Source organism: Pygocentrus nattereri, chromosome 16 (genome assembly GCF_015220715.1).
Source record: "Pygocentrus nattereri isolate fPygNat1 chromosome 16, fPygNat1.pri, whole genome shotgun sequence".
Lineage (NCBI taxonomy): Eukaryota > Metazoa > Chordata > Actinopteri > Characiformes > Serrasalmidae > Pygocentrus > Pygocentrus nattereri.
This window is the reverse complement of record NC_051226.1, coordinates 9,188,662-9,214,966: the sequence shown is the minus strand read 5'-3', so window position 1 is coordinate 9,214,966 and position 26,305 is coordinate 9,188,662. Positions and strand designations below refer to the sequence as shown.

General features: G+C 38.9%; 1 protein-coding gene across 2 annotated transcripts; it reads right to left on the bottom strand.

Moving 5' to 3' along the window:
• Positions 1–1,080: 1,080 nt before the first annotated feature.
• On the bottom strand, positions 1,081–26,133 carry LOC108437385 (calcium/calmodulin-dependent protein kinase kinase 2). Of its 2 annotated transcripts, XM_017714443.2 has the most exons (17): positions 25,893–26,132; positions 15,766–16,407; positions 14,939–14,986; positions 13,633–13,686; positions 11,944–11,995; positions 11,674–11,807; positions 11,555–11,591; positions 11,434–11,455; positions 10,504–10,592; positions 10,118–10,317; positions 9,543–9,596; positions 9,366–9,439; positions 9,181–9,268; positions 8,845–8,976; positions 8,218–8,318; positions 7,372–7,422; positions 1,081–5,410 (listed from the first exon to the last, which is right to left on the bottom strand). In XM_017714443.2, the coding sequence occupies exons 2-17, from the start codon at positions 16,348–16,350 to the stop codon at positions 5,338–5,340; spliced, it is 1,794 nt and encodes a 597-aa protein (XP_017569932.1). In that variant the 5' UTR covers positions 16,351–16,407; positions 25,893–26,132; the 3' UTR covers positions 1,081–5,337. The 2 variants fall into 2 exon arrangements, with proteins under 2 accessions (XP_017569932.1, XP_017569941.1); XM_017714452.2 differs by lacking the exon at positions 7,372–7,422 and having other exon boundaries at positions 25,893–26,133.
• Positions 26,134–26,305: the final 172 nt, after the last annotated feature.

Here is a 26,305-nt window from a genome sequence, read left to right as displayed (position 1 = left end):
GCTGAATATAACTTAAAACATAGAGACTGTGCGCTTAAAACAGCAGAGAAACGTTAGAGGGCGTGTTAACTTATTTTTCAAAAAAAGCAACAAAAGCATGAAACTTGACCCGGGGTGCTCAAACTTTTGCATGCAGCTGTGTACAGTCATTAGCTGTACTCTTACCAAGTTACACACAATTAAAACAGATTGTCTTGTATTTGTATTCCTGGAATATTTTCAGAGGCCTAGCATTATTGCTTATAATATTATAAATACAAAATTTTATATAATATTTTTGGAAAGGCACTTTTTTTTGTTTTGTTTTAGAAGCGCTACGCAAAGAGGGAAAACTCCTTCACTGTAAATGAAGACTTTAATTAAAAGTCTAAACCTGGACTCTGTGTCTGTTCTTTTCACATTTATCTGTTAAAATGCGCCACATTGTTTGTGTTTAGCTCCATCACAGCACTGTAAACTATATATCATATACTAACTATATATCGCTTGTAATAATTAATGAAAATATACATGAAACACTAATAAAATGAGCAAATCCTTCACAGTGGTGGCTGCAATGTCAAGACACAAGCACATATGTGATCTCACTTAAAACAGCATATTTCACTTTTCTAGCTTAAGCACTTTCATATGCTTTCATTTTTAGGGGGGGGTTTAATTTCATTCTGTTCTGTTGGATCAGCACCTGGACTACTTTGCTGATCTTTCATCTGCCAGCTTTGGCGTTTTATTTTAGACCATAAGAACCACATTAAATAGAATAAAATAAGAAGAGGAACTTGGTGCTGAGAGATGTATTCAGATGTTTCCACAGCACTTGCTCATTATAAAGAAGTCAGATCTCTGGCGCCCTCCGGTGGGCCCCCACAGAAACTCAGCAGTCAAATAAACACAAGCACTCATGGTCACTTAGGGACACAATCGGAAATGTGTTTAAAGTACTGTGGTCAGTCTTACTGAAGAGTGTGTCCTGCACACAGTGCAGATCAAAGTGGAACTTGCTAAGCGTCTAATAACATGAATTCATCAGAAAGATCATCAGGAAAAGTAACTTGAAGAACACATTTAAACAGAACAGAGTAAAGGCAACGTTAATTTATTCAAATAATGAACAAGATACAATATGTATAGAATGATCAACGGTGATGTAACGGTGTATCCCGTATCAACATGCTTGGAAATCGACGGTCATGATATCGATGGCATGCAGTTATGTTCATGGAAACTGTCACTACAGTGGCTAAAATCTACTCGTTAAATGATATGGACGCCGATATTCTAGCCCTTCAGGTAAAACTGGGCACATACCATGAAGAAAAAAGCTTAAATATTTACTATACAAATACAAATATCATACAGCATTCTTGTTTTCCTATTCCTTAATATATATATTTCAATTCAAACCTTGCAGGCGATCTCGGTCTATTTTGAGGTCAGGTCAGAAGGTGTGAGCTTGTGCATGCAGAGAAGAAATTAGAACGATAGCTCTTTAGTTGGTGCCTTTTTAGTGAAAAGTATAACAGATATGTTCTAATGAAATGCCATTATTAAATTTAAAAATGTCATTCAGATTGATCTAAATTTTGCTGACATTTGTGGAACGCAAATAGCTACATACCATCTATGTATGTGTTCTAAAATGCTTTCTGTTAGGTTCTCAAGGTTCAGTTCTATTTAAAGGGCCAATAGGCTGTTTTTGCCTCCTAAGGTTACAGAAGCTGTTGTCGTAGGACAGACAATTAAAGGAGAACTCCACCGATTTGAACACATTTCTGCATAATTAAATCAATAAAATGTAAACAAAGTCATTCAAAGTGTTCTGATGTGAAATGCTCCATTTTAGAAAAAATTGCAGGGACAAGATTGTTCACAACAGCGGTGATAGGAACCAGACGTCTTAAGAGCTTAACGCCTCCAAAGGCTTACACAAAGGGATTAGTTACAAATATGCTACCTGAGGCCTGAGACATTGTTTTATGAATGCTTTGAGAAGATTTTGGCCTAAAATGTTTTTTCAAATGCTTTTAAAAGAGGAGCAGTAATGCAGGGTGTTGTAAGGCAAATTAATGCCCACGACTGTTTTTAAACCACAACATTACACACAAAACACAATATACTGACACTCATACGGTTTCTCTACAATGAACCATTTCACTCCAGACCACTCTGAATGACTATATCTCAGTGACTGAATTATGCAGAATTGTTGAAAAACTGATGCAATTCCTCCTTTCATTTTTCCCTCTTCCATTAAAAGACTCCCTCATAGATCCTGCCATTATATGCACATGTTCTGAACACTGGCGTTCATGCATATATCAATTCAGAATACATGTTCCAATGGGATTTCATGGTTTTCCCTTAAAATAACCAACATCCAACACAACAAACACAAGAGACTGACTGACGAGGTCTGGAACTGCACCACAGATCGAGATTTCCGTATGCATAGTAAGTTTCAAAAAAACACAGAAACATCCAGCTCGGAGAATGACCCTCAGAGTACAGCAGAGCCGACATGCAAGAAGCAAAGCGCAGAAAGCCAAAGGAGCACAAGTGGCTTCGCCTGCTTGTAAACCCCAACCCTTTGGCTGTACATTCAAAACACGCTCGTGCTGAACCGCTCCTTAACGTGTGGAAGCATGAACTGTGTTCTCCATATCATTTCATGTGAGTCACAAAGGAAGTCCTGTGGCAGAAAGCACCACTCACAAACACGTTGATCTACATCTAAATCATGGGAAAAGGGGCCGAAACACAAGAGCTCACTTACTGAAGTGCACAAAAAAAAAAAAAAACTCAAGAGCTTTGGGCAAATCAGACTAAGATCAAAAAAAGCATGTTACTAAAATGCTCTTCCATTTCTACATTACTGCAGGACTAGAATAACTTAGCCTGTCTCAGCTCTACAGTATTAAAACTCTCGCTGTATGGTGATGAAATGTAAGGCATACATCTGTGTCCAAAAGAGTTCAATAAGTGACAAGTCATGCATAGATTGTAAAAGTTATTGTCTTTCCTAAAAAAGAAACGCATTCTATACGCCTGATATCGAAATGTCAATAACTAATACACTTTCACCATGACAGCATTAAGATGCACCAGTAAGTATTATTTTGGTCATTCTACACACAAGGGTTTGTAAAATTACAGTAAAGGACCGTGACCTTCACGATAAAAAAGGTTCACGTTGATAAAAGTCTGAAAAAGCTATCACAAAGCCAATTATTTTGGTATACCCTAACAGGCTGGGTAATCCCTAAATGAGTAACCTACTATCTGAAACATGAGATCATGCCACTACTTGAATTCCCTCCTTAACTCTGTGTAAAAAAAACAGTAAATAGTTTAAGAATTGTATAACCTAGCCCATTAGCTAGTGCGTATACATTATAATACACACCCAAAGCTCTGTGACCTTAACACACACACATGCACACATACAGTATCTGCATTATCCCTTAGATATCACCCTGAATAGAGTTAAAGAGTCATAAAAACGTCCTCATCATGAAATATGTTCATTTGTTGGTTGGTGATTTTTAATGAGAATCCTATTCTTTTTACATATTGGTGCCGTGACTAGGCCTGGGCGATATCTAAAAATAGTAATTTATTGATCTAAAAATCAGGATTATATCAACAAACCTCCCCATATGGGAAACACACCTACATGCTGTGATATCTTTATCCTATGTTCTTTTCCATGTTACCTAATTGTATAGAAATCTCTCAGTTTCCATTTTTCTAAGTACTGAATCAGGACGAAAAAAAAAACTGAGTCAGAATTGTTCACAACGCTGTTGACAGGACTCAGACATCTGAAGAACTTAATGCTTTTAAACGCCACCTCATAAAAAGCTATTATCTGAAATAGTTACGAATATGCAGCCTGATGTCTGAGACACTATTTGACAATACTTCTGAGAAAAGCTTTTGAGAACTTTTTGGATATACCTATTTTAACATTATCAACATTACATATTAAACTCATGTGTAGGTTCACTCCTGGTTCTTTTCATCACCGCTGTAAAGAAGTGGGCAGAAGAAGAGGGTACATTTCTCTACAATGCACCATTTCACACTCAATCACTCCAAAAAAGTTTGTTTACATCTTAATAGTTTAATTATGCTGGGAATTGCCCTTGAAATGATGAAGACAAAAGTGACTGCAAATAGTGCCCCTGCTGGAGAAACTCCAGACTTCTACACGTACTCTAAACAAGTTCTGAAGTTGTATGTTTTTTGTTATTGTGATCATTTTTTAGCATGATGCACAACATGAATTAGTAATGTTTAATTAGATTTAGTACAGCACAGTCTGTGAAATGTTGAATACTAATTAGTTTTTAATAGTAGTTTTAAAATGTGACAAATTTTTGCATGTGTCAAAATTTTACAATGCGTATTGTGATAAGTATTGTGACATTGTTTTTTGTCTCTGTTGTTAAAGCAGAGATGCTCTGGAAGTCATCTATAAATGCCTGTGGGAACCCATAAAATATTATTTTTTAGATTTAATCCATCAGAACCATCAAGATACTTGAACTGCACAGAAAAGTTATTAATGCCCCATAATAATCCATTGTTTTAATAGTAAAAGGGAGCAGAACATTACAGGTTAAAATCATTTAAAACTATTTAGCAAGCTATTCAGAATAAAATTTGACTTCTCTTGTTCTCGATCAGTTTTCTTTCCCAAAACGGCAAAGCATGGTTGTTAGTTTACCTGTCAATCATCACTGATTCCCTATTACTTCAATGTATCACCCAGGCCGAGCTTTGACTTGAATAAAACGTCTATGAACAATAATTTCATGATTTTCTTTTTCCCTTTTCTCCCTTTTCATATCAGCACCTGACAACAGTCAGAACAATGACTTTCAAACAGCCTGTTATTCTAAACCGCATGTTGAGGGGGCTGCTTCAGTAGTTAGTATTCACTTATCCTCATTTCTACTGCAGTGCCGCCCCCGCTACAGTGAAAGTGCAAGCACAACCTCCAAGCTAGACAGGAGGAAAAAAACCCACACACACATGCACGCACACACACGCACGCACACAAACGTAAGGAAGAGTAGGTCCTGAGAGCAGAGACCTGACTGACGGACATACAGTGCATGCTACTGTAGGACTGTACAAATGATGCATGCATGGCGTGGGCGGGCAGCCCCACATCAATGACTGAGAGCCGGGAGCCCTTCCCGGAGTCCATGTCCCAGCTACACGTCCACATCCTGGAAATCTTGAACCCTTCCAATCCCCCACTGGTCCACTTCCCAGGTAGAGAGTGTTTGATGCTAGGCCCTTCCAGTACTGCTAGTGAGGCCCGAAGCGTCAGGAAAGCACTTCATCCTCGCCCACAAAGGGCAGGTCCATGCTCCTCATGCCTTCCCCGCTCTCCTGTTTCCTAGGAAACGGACAAATGTGGTATTTTAAAATATCCACGCATTTCAGGCAACAGTACCAGTCAAAGGCTAGGCAGACTGTAAGTTTGGTATTAGTTGTAACATGTTAGAAAAACAATGGAACGATTAGAGAACAGGGCTGTCACTATTGACTATAACAGAAATCATAATCTTCTGATTATTATTTTTATTGATGATCAATGGATTTAAAAGGGAATTCCAACGACTGTTCAGGATTTCTGCATAACTGAGTGGTTGAGGCGTAAACTATTTTGGGTAAATTGGTTCATTGTAGAGAAACCTACTGACCCAGACATCTTTACAGTTGTTGTGATAGGAACCAGGAGTTACAATGTTTACAACAAAAATATATTCATAATTTTTACTATCCAAAATGACCAATGAACCTACATGTGTCTTCACATTTTAATATGTAAGTCCAGTAATACAACAACGTCATGTTACCATTACCACCAACTGTCATGACAGCTAACTAGAGCAATAAACCACATCATCAAACCTTCTAAACTGCTTGTCCCTTAGGGTCATGGTATTTTATATCATTGCACATTATCTGCCATGACAACTCATGACATCATATGACATCTGCTACGACATGTTTAAGTCATGGTTATGCCAATGTTAAGTAGAAGGGTTCAAAGAAAAGTGTTATCTAGATATCTTTGATACAGTTTTTATGATGTCTGTATCATTAGTGACAATGTAAAGGTGTAATGTTATAATGATCAAATCTGTACATATTTAGAAATATTATATGCAATGTTGATAATGATAAAGTGTTAAATCCAAAAAATAAGTTTTTGGGGACTTTTTTCCCCTTTAACACCCTGCATATAACAATCTCATTGACAAGCACGCATATAGAAAATACACTTTAGCCCAAAAGCTTATCTCAAAGCTACAGTAAAACAATGTCTCAAGCATCACACAGATTTTCATGTTATTGCTTTCTGTGAGGGAGCTTTTAGAGGGATTAAACTCTTCAGACAGCTGATCCCTGTCACCACCACTGTGAACAAATTACAAAAAGAAGTTTCTCTAGAAGAGAGCATTTAAAATCCAATCACAGTTAATGACAACCATTACATTATGCAGAAACTTTGAAAATCTGGTGGAACTTTGCACAACCTTTCATGAATTCCAATATATTTGAAAATGATAAATTAAAAAGTCTGTTAAAAAGACTTCTTTAAAAACATTAAAAAACGTGTGGCAAAATGTAATTTTATTGGTATTATAAGAAAAACCAACAGACGAATTTCAAATGTGCATTATGTCTATGCAAACCATTGGCAAAAGGACATTCTAAATTTATTTTTTTAAACATTGCCTGTTTTTATCAAGTAATTGTGACAGCCCTACACCATATTTGTTATACACTCAGATCAGAGGCAGAGACATGAAAACATTTGACTGGCATAAGGAGAGCAGACTTGTAGTACTGCATGCAGAGATAAATTAGTGCAATTAAAAACACACAGAACTGAAACATTTCATAAAACGGCAAGAGGCAGTTGAACTGCAAGTCAGGATGCTCTTCACCCTCAACCACTCCTTAAGGATTCATTGACAAAGACTGGCATGCAGCAACAGGCCTGGGAAAGAACATCTTGAATTGCCCACTTTCTGCACATATAGAGGTGTGCCTCTGAACCAAAATATATGCACATTAAAAATATCACATGCAACGTATGAATATAGGTTACAGAGTTTACTGGACATAACATGAGCTCAGTGGGTAGTTTTAAAAGCCATCTGGCATCGTTAAATCTACTGTATCACATCTAACATGAACAAAGCTCTTGCTCTGAAAACATTAGCGTGACATGCTGTAGAACTGTACTTTCATTCATTTCATTTGCATGGTCATTAAAATGGGCATGATTAATTCCTTGTTGGAGGGAGCAGGTGGAGGGCTAGCAAACCAGCAGTATTTTTTTACCTTTGGTTACCATGAATGTAGCAGTATTTCAAATTCCCTGCTCTCCCTTTTCTAGAGGGCAGGAAAGAGGGAAACACCACAATGAAAATCTGCAGCCCACTATATATAAGGGAGACTTCATAAAGATCTACAAACAGGATGATAAAATCTCAGAAAGCACTTATGTAACTGAACTAAATTTCATTGTGTTTATTGTGTGAAGTGTCCGTAACACTTCCCTTGAATCCTGCTACATAAAACTGACATTAGCATGCTATAAACATGTTGTCATGTTGTTATGACAAATGAAGTCCAGTAATATAGCACCGTCATGTTACCATTACTGTCAACTGTCATGACAGCAAAAAAGTTGCATGTGACAAACCGCCATGACAACAAACATTTTTACATCTATCACTACAATAACCACAATTACTGGTAGTAGTCACTTGACAATATTAAATTACTGGACATTATCTGTCATGACAACTCATGACACTGCATGAAATCTGCCAGCCATGTTTATGGCATGGTTATGTCAATGTTATGTAGAAGGGCTCATGTAAAGTGCTGCCTAGATGTCTTTGACGTAGTTTTGATTATGTGTGTCATTAGTGACAATAAATAGATGTGCTATGTTGTTCTAAAACATTACGTCCAAATCAAAAAATAACCAGTCCATTCCCAAAGGCCTATTAGGTTACTTCACATTACTGAGGCGTTATCAAATCAATTCAGGATCTTCATGCCCAATTAAACAGCCTCCTCTGATTCCAGTAAAAGAAATGCTAGTTTATTGAGTGCTAACTCATTTAAATCTGTGCCTATCATCTCTGTAATAATGTAGAAAGGCAAGTGGAACCTTACGTGAGCATGTGTCCCTGTGTGGTTGGGCTCCTATCTTCCCTACGGCCCCAGTCAAAAGGGTTCCCAAAGGATCGCTTCCGTAACATGGTACGCACCAGGATCTGTGGAGTTTACCACATAGTCATTTTACATTTTAAATACAAAGTCTGGATGCAATGGTGTAAATATGTGACAACTACTTGAGTAAGAGTTTTTAGAAAATGATTAAATGTCATAAACTCACATATTCAACTTCAGATTGAATTCAATTTGATTTTTTGGCATGATTTAGTATCATTTTTAAAAATGCACTGCATACACAAATGTTAAAACTGCTCATACAGTCATGGAATACATACATTCACACAATAAAAACAAAAAACTTTATTCTCAGCACATTCATTTCATTAATTACCATAATTCAGAAAAACCTAATATTTCAATTTTAAAATGTAAAGAAATTAGAATTTGATTATTAGTATTAGTGATACTAACATTTCAAAACCAGTGCAGGGCAACTATGTAGTTAATGTATAACAACACATCAAATTATTTTTACATCCTCATGTGCATGTCATTCAGCATTCTGTTTACGTGTACTTGTCCTGGATACTACAAATAAGGTACTGTAACCATCTTGGTTCTCACCACTGTGGCCAGACTGGGGATGTGCTTAACAGAGTTCTCCACCTCCTCCTCTGTCACCTCAATTAGACTGCAGCAGTTGTCATCCTCAGGAGGAAGGGGCTCAGCACCATGCCGTGTCACCCAGGGGTGTACCTACAAATCCACCAGAGACACTGCTGAACTACTGCTGCACATAAGGCAACATAAACAGCAAGACACTCTGACAAGCATGTACATAGCAGGAGGCGAAACACCTATGTCTTGGCATTTGTCTGGTGTGTTTAGTTTAGTGCTAAACATTTCCAGTTTCCCCACTAAGCCAATAAACATGCCAGTAACATGTTTACTCACACTCACCTTAATTTGTGGCACAGTTATTCTGGTTTCAGGATTTTTATCCAGCATCTTAAAAAGCAGGTCCTTCAAATCGTCAGACACATCTGCACTGTAAGTGGTTAAGAACACTGGGTCAGTGACAGAGACAGAGAGCAAGAGAGAGAGAGAGAACAAGAGATCATGATCATAAATAGTTAAAGACTTACTGCTCTGGCAGTTCCACTGGCTGAGTCTTAATCTTTTGATGCAGACTCAATATGCGCTCATCCATAAATGGACACTGCAGGAGGTACAGGTATTGACAGCTTTTACAATCCAATGATCAGAACTACTTACTGCATCAATGACACAGTCAGTGATGTGAGATGAGAACAGAGTCTTACCACGCCAAAGACAAAGCAGTATAATGTGACTCCCATTGCCCAAACATCCAGAGCCTGAAAGCAAGCACATATTAATTTAAGTCATGATTGTATTTAAATATCTTCTGTATATTCTGTATTAGTTTGCTAATGTAGAAACAATAGATAGTAGATAACAGATAATAGTAATAATAGATACTTGCACCCTCAATGCACAAACTATAAAAAGGGTCAAATGAAACCATCATAAATCTGTCTATATCTAATATTTCTCTAATATTTGATGTAGAAATAATATTAGATTATTTAACCTCATTAACCTCATTTTTTGAGACATTTTTTAAATAATTCCACCATCACTTCTTTGAATAATTAACTTTATCTGCAAAGAGAATAAGACAATTTAACTTTAACCTTAAAATAGGTTTTAAAAAAAAAACAGAAATAAGCTGATAATTGACAGTTAATAATCGCGTAATATTTTTAGAATAATCTCACAATTTCAGAAGCTTTCATTTGCTAGGAGATATATATATATATATATATATATATAATGTCTTTTTTTTTGCCATGTATTAATTTGCCCTCTTCCTGACCTTGCCAGAGAAGTTCTTGCGGGTCTCAGAGAGTGTCTCTGGAGCCAGGAAGGCAGGCGTTCCTACTGTGCTGGTCAGCAGTGCATCTGCTCCCTCAAACTGGTTGCTGACCCCAAAGTCAGCTATCTTAATATGTCCATCCTCCCCTACCAGCAGATTAGATGGCTTGACGTCCCGATGAATGATTTTCTGATAATGTACTACAGGGAGTGAGAGCGCATTTAAATGTCAGACAATTTTTAAAAATAGGAGACAGTCACTTAAGATAATATTAGAGAGTAAATCAACATTAAAGACAACTACATCAAAAATAGACCAGTTCTTCCACGGTCAACCCTATAGATGTTTTTTGACAAGTACTGTGTCAAAGTCTTTTCTGAACTCACAGTACTCAATTCCTCTGAGCAGGTCCTGAAAGTAGAAGCGGGCCTGGTCTTCGTTCAGTGGTTTATCAGTCGGGACCTCCATCACTGCACTGTAGACACACAGACACAATAGGTTTGAGCGACAGTGAAGAAGAGATAAAGCTCAGAACGTAAAACAAAATGTGGAAATATTGATACAAAGCAAAAGTCAGAGACCCTTAATTTATGAAGAAGCTGTCACTGAATAAAGGAAATAGACAAAAAAAACGTGTCCTCAGAACAGTAGGCTGACCATCCTAGAGTCTAGACCTCAACATCACTGAATGTGTTTGGGTTTGTGAGAAACAAAAAATGCAGCCAATGGCAGCAAGTGTTCTAAAAAGAATGGAAGCTGTAATAAAGGCAACTGGTTGACACATTAAGTGCTAAAATAACAGATATTATATTTAGTTGTTGAGGCTTCTGTGTAAAGTTCTGAATGTTTTCTATATAAATATGTTGTCCGTTTTACTTTCTGACACTGAAAAATTAATAACTTGTGCCTAACGGGAGTTTTGACTGGAAATTAAATAGCTATACATTCTTTTAGGCCTAAAGCTTTAAGTCTTCTCACAGTGGAAGGTTAGACAGAAATACTTGTGGATTTTTTTGATCTGGAGCATGAGTTAGGCTTGACTTGAAAGCTTTAAGTATGTAAGTGTGGTCTATCTGATGATGACAGCTGATGGTCTAGCAGGACTTTAGTCTCATTTCGTCTAGATCTTTGGTAACTTCTATTTTTATTTATTTATTTATTTATTTTCCTTCCTCCGCACAAGTATATTATCAGTTCTCCTTTGAAATATCAGCTGGAAAATTAATATCTTGTACTGAACAGCTTATTTAATTCGAAATTAAATAAATGAAGAGTGAGACCTTTTGCACATCGCTGTATATTGAAATCCTACTCACCCTTGTTTGACCAGCTCAAATACTGTGAAGAAAAGATAATTAATGTTGGAATAAGAATAATGTATTGAAGTGTAAGACAACCAACATGACAGAAGGCACAAAGTTATGTAGCCTTACTTACCCATGTATAGATGGTCTTCACTGGGATCATCCAACACCTTCACACACAAGAAACAACAGCAGGTTCAGCATCTGAGAGACCTGAGAGAGGGACTACAAATCATATTCAAAAACACATACCTCGACCAGCTTGACCACATTAGGATGGTCTAGCTTCTTGAGGATGGCGATTTCCTGGTACACCCGCTCCAGAGGGCCTTTGGGCTGAGGCTGGCCCTCTGGGGCTGATTTGGCCCCTCGGGGAGGAGGTCTTCCTGTATAGCCAGAATATGCAGAAACAACGATTATCTGAGGATCTGAGATTTAGCTCATCTCCTAAATACGCACACACACTCGCAAACACACATACACCCTACTGAGCTGTCCATCTGCTTTACGGCAGACACTTACGCGGGAAGCCAGCCTGTCTCATCAGTCGTTTCTTGGACAGAACTTTCATGGCCTGCGGGGGAGAGGGGGAGTGAGAATTAGAAAATAAGAGCAGATACCCAGTGTCAGTGCTGTGTGACATATGCACCAATCTGCACTTGTAATTCAGGGTACGTTATATATATTTATAGTGTGTCAGGGGCTATGTGGTCATGCAATTACCGCCCGACTTCATGGTAACAGATGCAATAACCAACCAAATTAATCAACTGTGCACAGTAAAACTGTCACTAGCAGTATATCTGCAATGTTATTTCTGCTCATGTGTGATAGACAGGCCATCATTTATTCATACTGCTCTTACTTTATTCATACTGGTATGGCAGACTGTAAAGTCTATCTGTTCTTAACTGCTGTTTTTGCAGCTATCTGGAGACCTTAGGACATGAGCCCATAGAACACAACAGGGAAAAAATGGAAGAACTGCTCCACACTCAACATAAAGCTAAATTGGAGTGATACCACAATACACGTGATTAGCCCAGGGCTTAATTTGTCCCAGAAAACTGAGAAGTGATGGATAACGCATTCAGAAAGCGAAGGTCCCAGGGAAAAAAACAAGCAAGGGTTCCCCATAACTTTGGATCTTACAACCAACCTGTGCGTTAACGAGGCTCTTGAGCTTTGAACAAATGTTCTCTCAACAAAGACCGTGAGCGGTTAACAAATGGATGTCACAAGCAGTTGCAGGGGTGTAATTGGCTGTACAAACAGTACAAACAGTTACTCAACTCGGAAAGGGCTCATTAAATCTGAACACAGAATAACATTTAACAAGAGGGAAATCAAGCAAGCCGTATTATTATTGTTTCAGGTTTTTTTCCATTTTTTTGAGGTTAATGCTTAGCAGAGACCTCATAATTATGGTTACATCCTTGCTTTGCTGTAGCCATCAGCACATATGTTGAGTTTTTTGAAGAAAAGACTATTAGTCATTTTTCTTCGTATGAACACATTTAAAAAATTAACTTGGTGCCGGATCCACTAAAACAGCTGCGGGTTCCAATCTGGGACGTGCCATATCCGGATTCCGCTTGTTCCGGCATGAATTAAGCCGTGGATTAGCCAATGTTTTGCTGTTGCCAAGGAATGTTTTCCCTCCAAACCGTCCAAAAGTAACTGGATGCTCAATAGCTGCATTTATTAGCTTTTTCCTGTATCTATCTATATCTATATTTTATGTAAGTGTCATCACATTTTGGACTGAATAATGTTTTTCTATCTATCTGAAAGAAGCCAATAGCAACCTACACGCATGCATGAGGCCATGCACAGACATCATATATTCACAATTCCGTAAAATCTGTTTATGAACATTTGAATTACATTAATAATGCTATTACAAAAATATTAATGATATTAATTCTGAAATTGTGGATTTCAGCAGTTAATAACTCCCCTAGGCTAATAATTCCATCGGCTCACCGCCACATTGTTGAGCTCTGGCATCCAGTAATCCAACAGGTTATTACACTGCATGTATGTACGTGTATTATCTGATCCATGTAGTGTTTGTTTAAGACAGTGTCATGATGTATACTTTTTGCTCCATTTTAGCAAAGTGACAGTGTGACTGCAGCTTAATTCTTCACAACATTTCTAAAGGTGGGAGAACAGAGAGACACAGAGAGAGGGATGTATAGCACTCACATAGTAGGTGTTGTCATCTTCGTTGTAAGCCAGTTTGACGACTCCGTAGGAGCCCTTGTTTCAGACAATGAACAAAGGCACAGGTGAGATACAGTCTCACTAAATGGAGACTAACACAGATATAATAGAAATATAGGAAGGTGAATCTTTTGCTACACTGGCCAGGTTTTTAACCATTGTTTTATTCAACTGCGGAACAGCAATCCAAACCTAGACAGCCAGAAACAATCTCAGATAATGGCTGTGTCTCATTTCTGGATAATAGCAGGCACAGCCTTAGTTATCTTTTTCTCACACTCACACACAGACCCACACACACACACACACACACACAGCAGGTCCCAGCTGGGAGAACAGATTGGGGTTACAGCAGGGGCTCCAGTGCTTAGACAGAGAGATGAGAGGATAGCAGGAATCTCCCTATCCGCTCTAACAGCCTCCGGGAGGCTCATATGAGCCACCGCTCTCACTCACAGCATCAGTGTAAATACACAGCAAATACGCTGCTCTCAATATCCAGCCCATGTCTGCGCACATTGTATGTAGACCCATTAGTGTCTGTTGAGCTGTGTGGGACAAAATCCCTCTCAGCGTCCATGTCATTCTCACAGAACCGCCTCAAATTATGCTCATAAATATTTGAGGCACATATAAACATGCAGATAAACAACATTCATACAATTTAGTAGATCGATTGGGGATGTATATGGTTAAATTATTCATTTCTCTATTTCTTACCTCAATTAATTTCAATATTTTCGATTTTTCATTGCTCTATTTTCAACACATTTTTACCCTAATTCTATTTACCACATTCATTGCATCCATACGTCTGTTAACACAAGTAAAATGTAAAACATCAATGGCTGCCAATGTGGTAAAATTACACAACACTATACTTTGTAAAAAAATTAATATTTCAATAATCAGCTTAGACTGACAACAGTATAGACATAGGTAAGAAAAGAAAAGACAAATCATTCTAATGGGAAAATGCTACTAAAAATCTATTTTAAACAAATGAAATCATTCAATTCCTTTATTTAATCATTTGACTAGGCATCGTTGTTTGTATATCCAAATGAAAAAAACAAGTTTAGGGTCCCAGTATTTGTCGCGCATGTGAGAATAACCCATCCTCTGTTCTAATCACTTCAGTTCCATCACAGAAATTCCAATTCTATCATTTAGGGCATTTTATTTCTCCACACAAGTAAAGTAATTACTTTACAATGAAGCTCCAATCATTCTGGGCTCAGCAGGAAGCTGTTTGTGTATGAAAAATTAATAATAATAATCAAAATACCTTTCCAATCTCATCTTTCAGCTTGTACTGGTTGAGCTGCACGCAATCCTTTAGAAATAAACAGAAAAAAAATCAGTTAGCTTGTCCTGAATTAAGCAAAATCAAGTCAAAACAGACACTACTTTGCTTTCCAATACCGTAAAAAAAGGAGTATAATTTAAGTTCCTGCAGATAACAGTTATGCTACATCAAACCACTATTTTTAGTAGCCTACAATGCAACTCATGCTGTAGCCTAAATAACTGTGCTTCCCAAGGGAAACTGCAGGTTTGAAACAGAAAAGCAAGCACTGACACACACTGCAGGAGCAGGAACACTAGCTAAACATCTGCGACCTCCATTTCTCCAATGGAGTTTGCCTCCTATTGGCATTACAAGTAAGCTACAGGGGAACGTGCTCTAGCAGGGCAAAGACGTCTACTCATGTTTGAAACCTTACCTCAGGCTCTTATTCTCAGCCTTTGCTTTGCTGAGGTTGCAGCCATTTCAGAAAACGAGAAAAATACAGGTTCTTCTCAAGACTGAATAATTTCTTGTCAAAACGTATCTGAAGAGGTTTGAGTCATCCTGGCACATGGGATTAGAATTTTTGGGGCAACACTGCAACTATTGCATAACGTTACGTAATTTTGATACTTCATTAATACACAGCTTTACTTCAAAGTGTTTGACTCCCCAGCAATAGTGACATCTCCCAGCAGGGCCTGCAAATTCATTTCTTTGGTATTTAGACATTTCTGTTATATTACATTGTAACATAATTGTCTGGAGTTTTGGAAAAAAGCTTTCTTCTATTTTCATACTAACAATTAACTGTAGCTCTGTACCTGCAGGTCCGTGATGGAGACTCGGTGGGACTCCACGGTGGGTCTGCGGGGTAGGCGCGGAGATGAGTGGGGCGAGGTGATGGGCGAGTAGGGCAGAGATGGGTAGATGTATCGGCCGTTCAGGCCAGGTGATCCGCAGGGTGAGGAGAGGGTCTGCGAGCGCTCCTGAAGTGACAGTTTCCTGTCTGAAAGGTTCAGTCTGCCCCGGTGCTCCTGTGCCTCTGGGAACAGAGCCTCAGGCCGCCCCACTGTGTGAGATAAGAGGTCGCAGGAGGGCGTGCGGAAGGGTGGTGTCGGACCGAACGATGGCTCGGGTGTTTCTGAGCTGTCCATGTCCTCCACCTCCTCGTCGTCTCCGCCCCCCTGCCCCGGGGTGCCACTGGGCTCGTATTCGGTCACCACGATGACGGACTCCATGTCGCTGGCACAGGGACTCAAGGGCGGGGCTGAGGGCGGTAGCACAGCGCAACCGCGCAGCAGGTCAGGAAGGGGTTGACTGGGCGGCTGGCCTGGAGGAGCGGGCGGGGCATGGCCCAGAGGGGCGGGCGCATCAGCAGAAGGCCAGGATGAGACACAGGGAAACATGGCGTCCTTCCCAAAAACCTCCCAACTGCCCCTCCATTAGGAGCGCAGAGGGCCCTGCTATAAAGACCAGGGAAAAAAGGATGAATGAGTTTTGAGTACTGCCTGGACACACTGTACGCTGAGGCTCCTCAAGGACAAGCTCTAGATTAGAGAACAGAAAGCACCTGGACTGCTAGGCAGCCTTTGTTCTACATTTTGAAAATAGAAGTGGAGATGAACTCTCATTTTCTGTGAGGACTGACCTGAAGTCAGGTCACTAATGTAAAATTAGACGATACGGCCCGAAAGGGTTGCACCACAACATAATGAAGGAACTGAGCTCTACCAGGAAGGCTTGCAAATGCTGTGCTTGTCTTGATTTTCCGTCATATATAACACTACCAGAAAGGGATGGGCAAGATGGCAAAAATATCATGATACTTAAGCACATTTTCACAATACGTATCATGACACAGTCACACTGCACTAGTATATCAAACTGTCATCAAAAACTCCGGGTACAATAATTCAGTTCAGTATTTTACTGCTCTAAATTCAATTGAACAGGTCTGCTCAGAGAAAGCTGTTTTACTGATATCAGCAGAAGAAGCCTATGAATACAGTTAAATTCAATATGCTCAAAAAGGCATGTTGTTTATAACATAATGATAAAATATCAGTATACTGCCCACCTCTAGAATCAGATGATGTTTAAATTTGCATTAATAAAGTAAATGAACATTTTCTTCCTGAACAATGGTACTCAATACTGAACGAACGTTTAGGAAACATTATGTTGCTCCTTTTGCTTCTGTTCTGCTTCCCTTTACCAAAGGAAACCTTAGTACTGCAGATTTTGCAGAAGGTAAACTGATTATTCATTTTGATCTTCTGTACTTGGAACTGTTTTACATATTTCTGCACTACTATGTGTTCCTAAAGTTTGATTGAAAATGTCAGTCTGCTTTGACGTTGTTATAGCTACATTCTTCTTCTAAGCCTCTGTTGGTTCTAGGCTCGATTTAGGCACATATAAAGCTGTATCTTTGGCAGGCAGATTCTTTGTTGGTGTGAAAACTGGAGATATTCACTGTGAGTGTGGGAGCAGTGTGGGTCTCAGGCAGCAATAGGGATAAAAGCAGGTACAATAAAAGACATTCATCACTCTGGAGGGTTCAGAAAGGAGAACTCGTGTGGGCAGGCCCACCCCCGTCCATGCGTCCTCGTTTCACTCGCATCCACAGAGAGACGGTCCTGCTTCTACCTTCCATCTCTCAGATTCTCTCTGCCTCTCTATCTGTTTCTTCATCTCTATTCCCATTTCTCCTCAAGTCTTTATCCCAGAGTTATCTCAGTACCTGACTTTCAGCCTCTTCTGTTTCACTGTCGGCCAAAAGCCACACACAGCGAACAATAAGAAATATCTTATTCAACAAGAGAGGATTTTAACAACTGTGCTGCAGAGCTATGCACGCTGAAATTCAACCATGCATAACCAAGCGCTCTATTATTGTTTAGCAACTGGAGCAATACTGTTAGTGTTTTGGGCTCTGATGAGATCTTTAAGCTACAAATGATAGGCCCTCAATCTAGTCAGTGTTCTGCACTCTGTTTTATGCACATGCTGACAATAACTTTATTGAAATCGGGAAGAGGAGCTGAATGCATTTGATGTCATCATTAGAGGAGGGACACAGGCCAACAAGGAACAAATTTCACTGATATAAAGAAAAATTGGATGAGGAAAAGTGGACTGGGCCCACTAATCACTGTTACATGAGCAGGGTTAAACAAGGCAAGCCATAGTTTGAGCAGAACAACATGAAAGCTAAGCTTGATAATGCAAACGATGGCGATGATGCAAAGTCCAGTAGCGCAAACGATGAACCTTGATTTTAATTCCACGTTAATTTGTACAACATCGGTTTTGTCAAAGGTTCAGTTTAGAACAGGTTTAACAAAGGGTTCCTTGGCTCCACTATGAATTAGTGAGTTTTAATCTGTTGCATGCTGTAACAAAACCTTGTATGTCTGAAATGGTATCTATATAGAAGAAGGAAAAAGGTGGTTGCTAATGTAACGATAATTTTTCCAAGCTATTGTGGGCCATTTTTTTGGCCCATTCCTCGTACAATGTAAAAGGTCACTCGCATATCCAAATAATTATTAAAAATAACAATGGATACAAACAAACTGTATATTCAAATACCACTGCTATGTTATGTTAGAACTATGTTATAATATAATGAGGTTTCAATGTTATGTAGTAAAAAGCTAACCCAGCAAGCTAACTGGTTTGAACTCACAGCAGTTATAGCCTAAATGTGGACGTCTGAAGCTTGGAATAGACAATCAGGTCACATATGTTTTACTCTGTATGTTTTACAGCTTACCTACATTACTGGATTAGCCCCGTCTTGGTGGCAAATTGCTGAGATGGTTGTTAAACAGAGCCGAATTATAAAGCAGGGTCATATCTACTATGATTTCGGGCCTTCTGGGACCAATTTGTCACTGCAAACATGTGCTTTAGTAAGATCTCTAGGTCTCCAGGAGCTTTCATGCCGAGCCAATGATGATGTTTTGTGAATTGATTCTGAAACCTTCAAGACAGGACTGTGATGCATCTGACATCATTTTGATACTGAAATACTGGTGTCCACAGTGCTAAGCGGGACTGACATGCTAAGAAAACTATTAGTTCTGATTACGTCTAGAACCTAAACCACACATACAGTTCATCACATGCTAAAAGAGTGCAATTTTGCCATCATTGGAGAGCGTGATGGAATGAAAACCAGCCCTGTGGCGAAATTGCTATATATTGTTTGAGGAAGTACAAACTGAGTCAACTTGTAACAGCAGGTACACAGTCAGAACAATAGAACAGGTCAGATCAGCCTAAAAGCTGTGCTACTAAATTCCTGTCTGCTCTGACATTTGATGGCCTTCACATTAAACACACTCGAGTTATTAACTGTATTCACCCTATGGTCTTAAATCTCAACAGTCTGGGGATTCGTTAAGGGAGACAAGTGACTCTGTGGCTTTCTCCAAGCAGAGGACAAGATGAGACATGAATCATCTTCGGGCAGACTCAATCTTTTCTGATGTAACAGAAGCTATTCCATTGAAATAGATGGAACAGAGGCGATCTTTAATATGAGACAATGAGAGGAGAAGGGAGAAGAAATTAGCTTCTCTCTCTGTGTCATCAGTCTAAAAGTCATCTACTGTGAGACTACGCCAGTGGGGCAATGAATGATAGATGCCACATGACAGCAAGACAACAACAAACATCTTTAAGGTGAACAAAATACCAAGAGAAATGCTGTTTTGTTTCCCAGCATGTTAAACACCCATGATGGTGAACTGACGCAGATTACAATTATTAATTTCATGCACTACTCACGATTAAGGCTATCACCATCTATTACATTAATAATGCAGTAATCTCCCTCTTATCTGAATGATTAATCTAGTAATCTGAACTGAACAATAGCAAATGATGCTCAGCCCCCAAAGTACTTTATTCGAAAAAGTAGGAATGCACAATGATATCATAAACATACTGGCATCGGCAGATATTTGCTTTGACAAAATTATCGGCATCAGACAGATGTTTAGATTTGACTAATATTTCAAACTGATGCTTGATGAGGTATTTATTGCACACTGGATGAGGCTTTACTGGGTTACTGCCCTAAAAACTGTATTTTATACATTAAAACACTGCATTCGTAACTCTACAGAAATACATGCTACATTTCTTTATAATGCTAATATAGAAAGATGCAGTCCCAATTTCTACATTTCATAAATGTTTATGTATCAGTATCAGCAGATATGGTCAGAAAGAATATCAGATGTCAGCCTACAACTCCCGTTTCAGTTCATTCCAAAAAGGTAAACAAGGAAGCTCTCAGATGAGAAAATATGTGGCCAAATGCAAATAGACGGGTCCATTGGGTGCTGTTTCTTAATGTAAGACAGATCAGTAGGAGCATCCAAAATATCCATTATCATTCATGGATATTTCCAATTTATCACTGTTGATTCACTGGGACGGTAAATTGAAGCTCAGCCTGTTACAATTATTACACAATCATCTGATCACAATTATTTAAGATTATCACAATCATTTTCTGGTCATTAGATTTTACAGTTATATTTCAGCTTTACAACTAGTATGTGAAATGGGTTCATTTCATTTGTTGGGCTGAGGCAAATGAATGTAAATAAAAGAAGCAGACCATGCATTTACTGAGAGGATCAAGGGTCTAATGAAAACAACAAAAGTTCAAAACCTCTAACTTGTCAGTACTAATCAATTTACTTATTACCTAGGTAGTTAACACCACTGTTCTTAGTACGTATGCTTCCAGAAGTGTTTTTGACTAATATTTTTACACTGTGGAGAGAAATACAGTGGGGATTTTTCTGGGATCTGGGATTTTTTTAAAAAATGAAAACCTGGAAAGAACATTTAACAAATTTTTTAAACACTGAAAACAAAGAAAAGTCATGAAAAGTAACAAGTAAAAGATGATGCAGTATTTGCAGATCACCACTCAGATTTAAGCAGGTTTGTAGCACTGATTATGTTGAGGCCTTATAAAGGGCAGTTTTTTTTTTAGTCTTATCTTTTTCATTAAAGCACAAGTTAGATGACACTCCAGTTGATTTGTTCTACTCATCAGATGCTTCTGCACAAACGTGTCCATGCCAGCTCAGGTGCACTTGAACACAACAGAAGGAAATACCAAATACTAATAAATCCGATGTTCATGTAAACACTACAAAGATTTCAATTTTTACTCAAACTGTTATACTAATAATATGATTTGTAATGAAAAACTTGTATTACATTAGCGGCAGAAGCATTTTCATTAATGGTTTCAGACCTTTGGACCCCCACTGTATGGGTATAGGGTATCATGTCACCTCAATTCAGCCTAGTATTACATAACAACAGAACACAAGACAGCTGATATATATATATATATATATATATATATATATATATATATATATATATATATATATATATATACATATACATACACACACACACAGACACACACACACAACAATTTTATGATCGTGACAGGCCTAACTGTAGTGAATTCTAATTTAAAATCTAGTTTAATCAAGTAATCACGACAGCCGTACTCATGATTCTGAAAAGTGCTCCCTGCTGACTAAACTTCTGTAAAAGACATAGAAATGCTTTATTCACTATCAGAAAACCTACCGTAAATAATTAAAGATTCACCAGAAATGAAGTAGCCTGCGCATTCTGTCAGATGCTTTTACTGTCAGAAAGGATTTGTGTCAGCTGCATGGAGGCCGTTTCAGACTACCTCTCCCCACCTCCTCCATCTCCACCTACAGAAAGCCTCACTGAGCCCTGAGGACTCACCCATGTCAGACCCATTTGTCAGAGCAGGTGTCACTGTATTGATACCACAATGACAAAAGGGTGCCGAGTGGCAGTGGAATGACTGCCTGGTCTTATTCAGTACTACTTAGAAACATTCCTGCAGTCTCTAAAGCAGGGTCAAGCCTATATCACAGGATTTAATGCTCCTAAATAAAGAACTGGCCCTCTTCTTTGACATACACACTTTAACATACTGCAAATGTACATAATGTGTTTGCGGCTCACATAATATGTTTACTGCCCAAAGTTTTAACTGTACAGCAAAAACTGGGCCTGAAACAGAACCAAAAAAGGTAATAGTGGAGCCCATTTTGGTCCTATACAGAACTGTTATATATAACAAGTTGTTCATCATGTAGCAGAACCATTTAAGCTTTGAAATGGTTCTCCGAGTTATGTTTCTGTATATAAACTGCTTTTAAAAACTTAAATACAACATATAATCTGTACAACTTTAAAACTGCATACATCTTCAATATTTATAATTAGAGCTTGAAACAGTTACTCAACATTATCGACTGTCGACAAATATTTCTGTTGGCGATTTTACTTGTTTACATTTTTAAATCCATGTCCCACCAAGAGTGAGCTGATGAATTAACCTGAGGAGAGCAGAAACTTATTTAAAGTGTTGTACCTGTGTGGACAGAGAGCAATAATAAAATAATAATAAAATAATAAAATAAATAAATAAGAAACAATAATTATAACAGAAAGTTTAAAACAAACAGCAAAGCCTGGGAGCATCTTCTTACAATGAAGGATAAAATCATCACATACAACACATGCAAGCCTGACTTGGCTTTCCACGCACGCGTAACGTTACTGTCCAACATGGGACACGAAAACATAGTCGATTTCAAAAACAACAGAACAGACGGTAATTAATAGCTTTCGCTCCATGCGGGTGTTCGCGGGTGTAAGGGATTTGTCAGAATGAGCTAGTTACCTTTACAAACATCACTAAAGCTCATCATGTTACATCACTAACATCAGTCTCCAGATAATACAAGTATTTAGGAGCCATTTCACTAAACTCCCGAACATACGGCAGGTTGTCCTGTGACAGTCTTACAAACGTTAGTTAGCTAACTACGTCTAACTGGTTGATTATGGTAAATTATGGACAGGCTTAATGATCGTGCTTTTTTTTTCCCCCATGGAGGTAAAGTAGCTCTTAGTGAACAGAACCAAAGCACTGCCAAGCATTTTATTGTTACAGATCTTCACATTTACAGCCTGCATTTAAGCCAATTAACTGATTAGTCAATTAATTTAAATGAATAAACAACTTTGAACCTTATTGATAATATACTTAACATAAGCACTCCATCTCTTGTGTATTATTTTGTGTGTTGTGTATTTTTTTCTCTATTTTTATTGGAATTTATGTTGACATGCATCTCAACAAAACTTGCCTGTGCATCTTGTACTTGACAAATAAAAAGATTCTGATTAGGAGTGACCCTCATGCATTTCCTGACGCACATCCAAAGCTGCCCTGTCCCATTCAACTAAACTCAAGGAGAATGTGCTGGTGTAATACAAAGACCAAGAGCATGATGTTGTTGAACCACAGGAAACTCAAGTCTGCTGAGTTATTTTAATCTCAAGATAGTTACTTTGCTGGATGACCTACTTTGATCTTTGATGGATTGCAAAGCATACACTGGGACATTGCTCCATGTGCACAGCCTATGTAGGTCGCGGAATATGGACTCATTTGTTTGCTGAAGTTTATGTACCCGAGTTTAGCATTCATGCAGAAACGAAGAGGTTCTACCAATCAGGAACTGTCAAAGCACAGGAGCTACAAATTTGCTGAGAAAGAGCCTGGTGACCGCCCAAGGTTTCAGGAAGTGCTCTCCCACGTCATGACCAGAGCTTCTGATAAAACAGATACAATACCAGCTGCAGCAGGTATCGCCTTTAACAGGCTTGGTTTTCCAGAAATGTATTCATTTCAGTACAAGATTGGAATTATAGTGTAAATGCCACACCCTTGTGTAGTGTTGAGGTCTGTGGGATCCCTTTTTAAATGTTTACCAAAAGAAAAAATGATGCGATGTATTACTATTTCAACCCAAGATTCTTTGGACTTTGCTCATTTTCTGTGGAGAGCATATAAAATAACACATTTTCAATGGGTTCACCCCCTACACATTTATATTACACGTGGTGTTCAGGTGAATAAAAGTGTGTCCTTTCACTCTGTTCACCTTCTACATGGCGTGCTGTTAGTGTGTGTGTGTGTATGTGTGCGTTTGTATATGTGTGCATGTGACAAGATATGTTATATATATGACAATGTATGTGACGACATGGGCAGGCTGCTGACTGGCTACAGCTGCTAAATGAGAACCCTTCCCTGGCCACTTGTGTTATTTTAAACATCTGGTATTTTTACTTCAATTGTTATGGCTGTATTGATTAAAAAAACAATAATGTGGTGGATTCACCAGACCCACTGAGTAACAAAAACATGAACACTATACAATTGTTAGACAGGCTCGAGCCAAAACAGAGTCCTAATGTCTGAATAACCTATAGCGTAGTAAAGTTTTAACCTCTAAAATTGCAAAGGCCTATGTGTGGGATGACACTTTAATTCCTCAAACTATATAACTTAAATATTAGATTCAAAGTACATACTGCATAAGTCATAGTAGTTACTGAATACCAAGCATCAGAGTTAGTAACAGAACAATATATGACATTTACCATTTTTTAATTACACTGAACAGAATTCATCACAAAAGAGCCTACTGATCTTAGCATGTGGACATATTTGGTGGCAGGGCAACTCTAGCTCTAAAACCAAGCAGATGTTTTCTTTCTACAGATGCCAGTGGTTTATCATACAGTTTGGTCACATGACTGGTCCTCACCATTATGGCAGGACGGGCCAGTAGTCAGGGCATCTAAACACAGGACACACTATACAGAATCATCTGCTGGAGAAAGGGCTTATCTGCATCTCTGTCTAACAAAGAATCGCAAAAACAAGAGTACAAGAGGGGTGAATGATAATCATCCATCCAGGTATGTTAACCTATAAACTGATATGACTGCTGAATGGTCTAAAAAAGTCACACTTTTGCTTAAATGAACAAATTTAAAGCTTTTTTTTTTTAAGCTGTCACATTTCAGAAAAGGCCAAATGGCAGGAGCAAAAGAAAATTATTAACATCAACGTTTGAGATTCTACACACATTCCTGAAAAAAAGTCCTCCAAGCTCAGAAATGTGGCAAAGCTGATAAGCACAGTTTAGTGTCATATCTTAACTCTTAATACAGCTGTTTTAAAGGCCATCACAAATCGCCTACTTCTCCTTCAATCCGCCTAAAAAGGAAAGACGGCAACAAACTGCCTCACGAACATGACTGAACATGAACGGCAGTGAAGAAATTCTCACTGCCCACGGTATGTATAAAGGCCTAAACGCAAATGTATGAAAACATTTTTGACAGCTTGCCTTGGACTTCTGCCTTTCAAACTATCACGAAGCTGGAGTCAGCTTCTTGGTCGAATTTTTTTCCGTTCCACCTTAAAATGGTGCAGCAGTTACGTTCTGGCACCACCATTTAAGGTGGAACGGGGAAATTCGAACAAGAAGCTGACGAATGGGAAGCCAGCTCCAGCCTCGGAGCTATTTTGTCTTCTGATTAAATGTCCATTTAGCTGGCATGTTTTCAGAAAAAAAAGCTATAGTTACTTCCTAGTCTGTCACTACTGGCGTTAGCTAGCAGCCAGTACGACTTCACGACTTTGGAAGTAGCTGTTAGCTTGCTAGGTTAACATACCAATAAAAGAGTTTTGGGGCTGAAAAGGCAAAGAAAACCAATCCGTAACTAGTACGTCGACATAAACACGTTGAGAAAAGACCCCACAAATATTCCAGTCTAGCGAGCCAAATATCTAATCGGCTAACGGCACCGATATTCAGAGTTTATTTTTATTTACATCCGCCTTGTTTCTGCTAAGCAGGCTAAGCTAACGGATCTCTTATGAAACAGATGTTGGGGGAAAATCCTCACTGGAGCCAAGGGCACGCATCAAAACAGAGGGGGGAAAACGTCTCAACAGTCACTGCAGATGGTAGTAAGTGCTCATTCTTACCTCGGCTGGCCGTAATGGTCTCTCACAGTATCTGAGGCAGCTTCGTAGCCGTACCACCACCCTGTTTAATGGTATTTGGAGTGATGTGGAAGTGGTGTGAAGGCGGGCAGCTCCGCTGTGATGCGCGGCCGCTGCATCCTCTGCTGTGCTGTGCGCGGGCGGACTGAGAGAGCAGCAGCTCAGCCATGCCACCCTCATGCACACCCCCAGGGACACGCTTAGAGGGAAAACATTCACCAAGGGCCAGTATCTTAGACCCAGGTAAAGCCTAAGCCTGCACTGAATAAACACTTTTAAAAGGTAAATCCCCACTGGCAGCCCTGCTGAACAAAAACCATACAAAAGTGTGGGTTCTGGGTGGCGTTCAGTGCTCAGTAATGGTACTCCGAGTTCTGCTGATGGGTTGACATCAG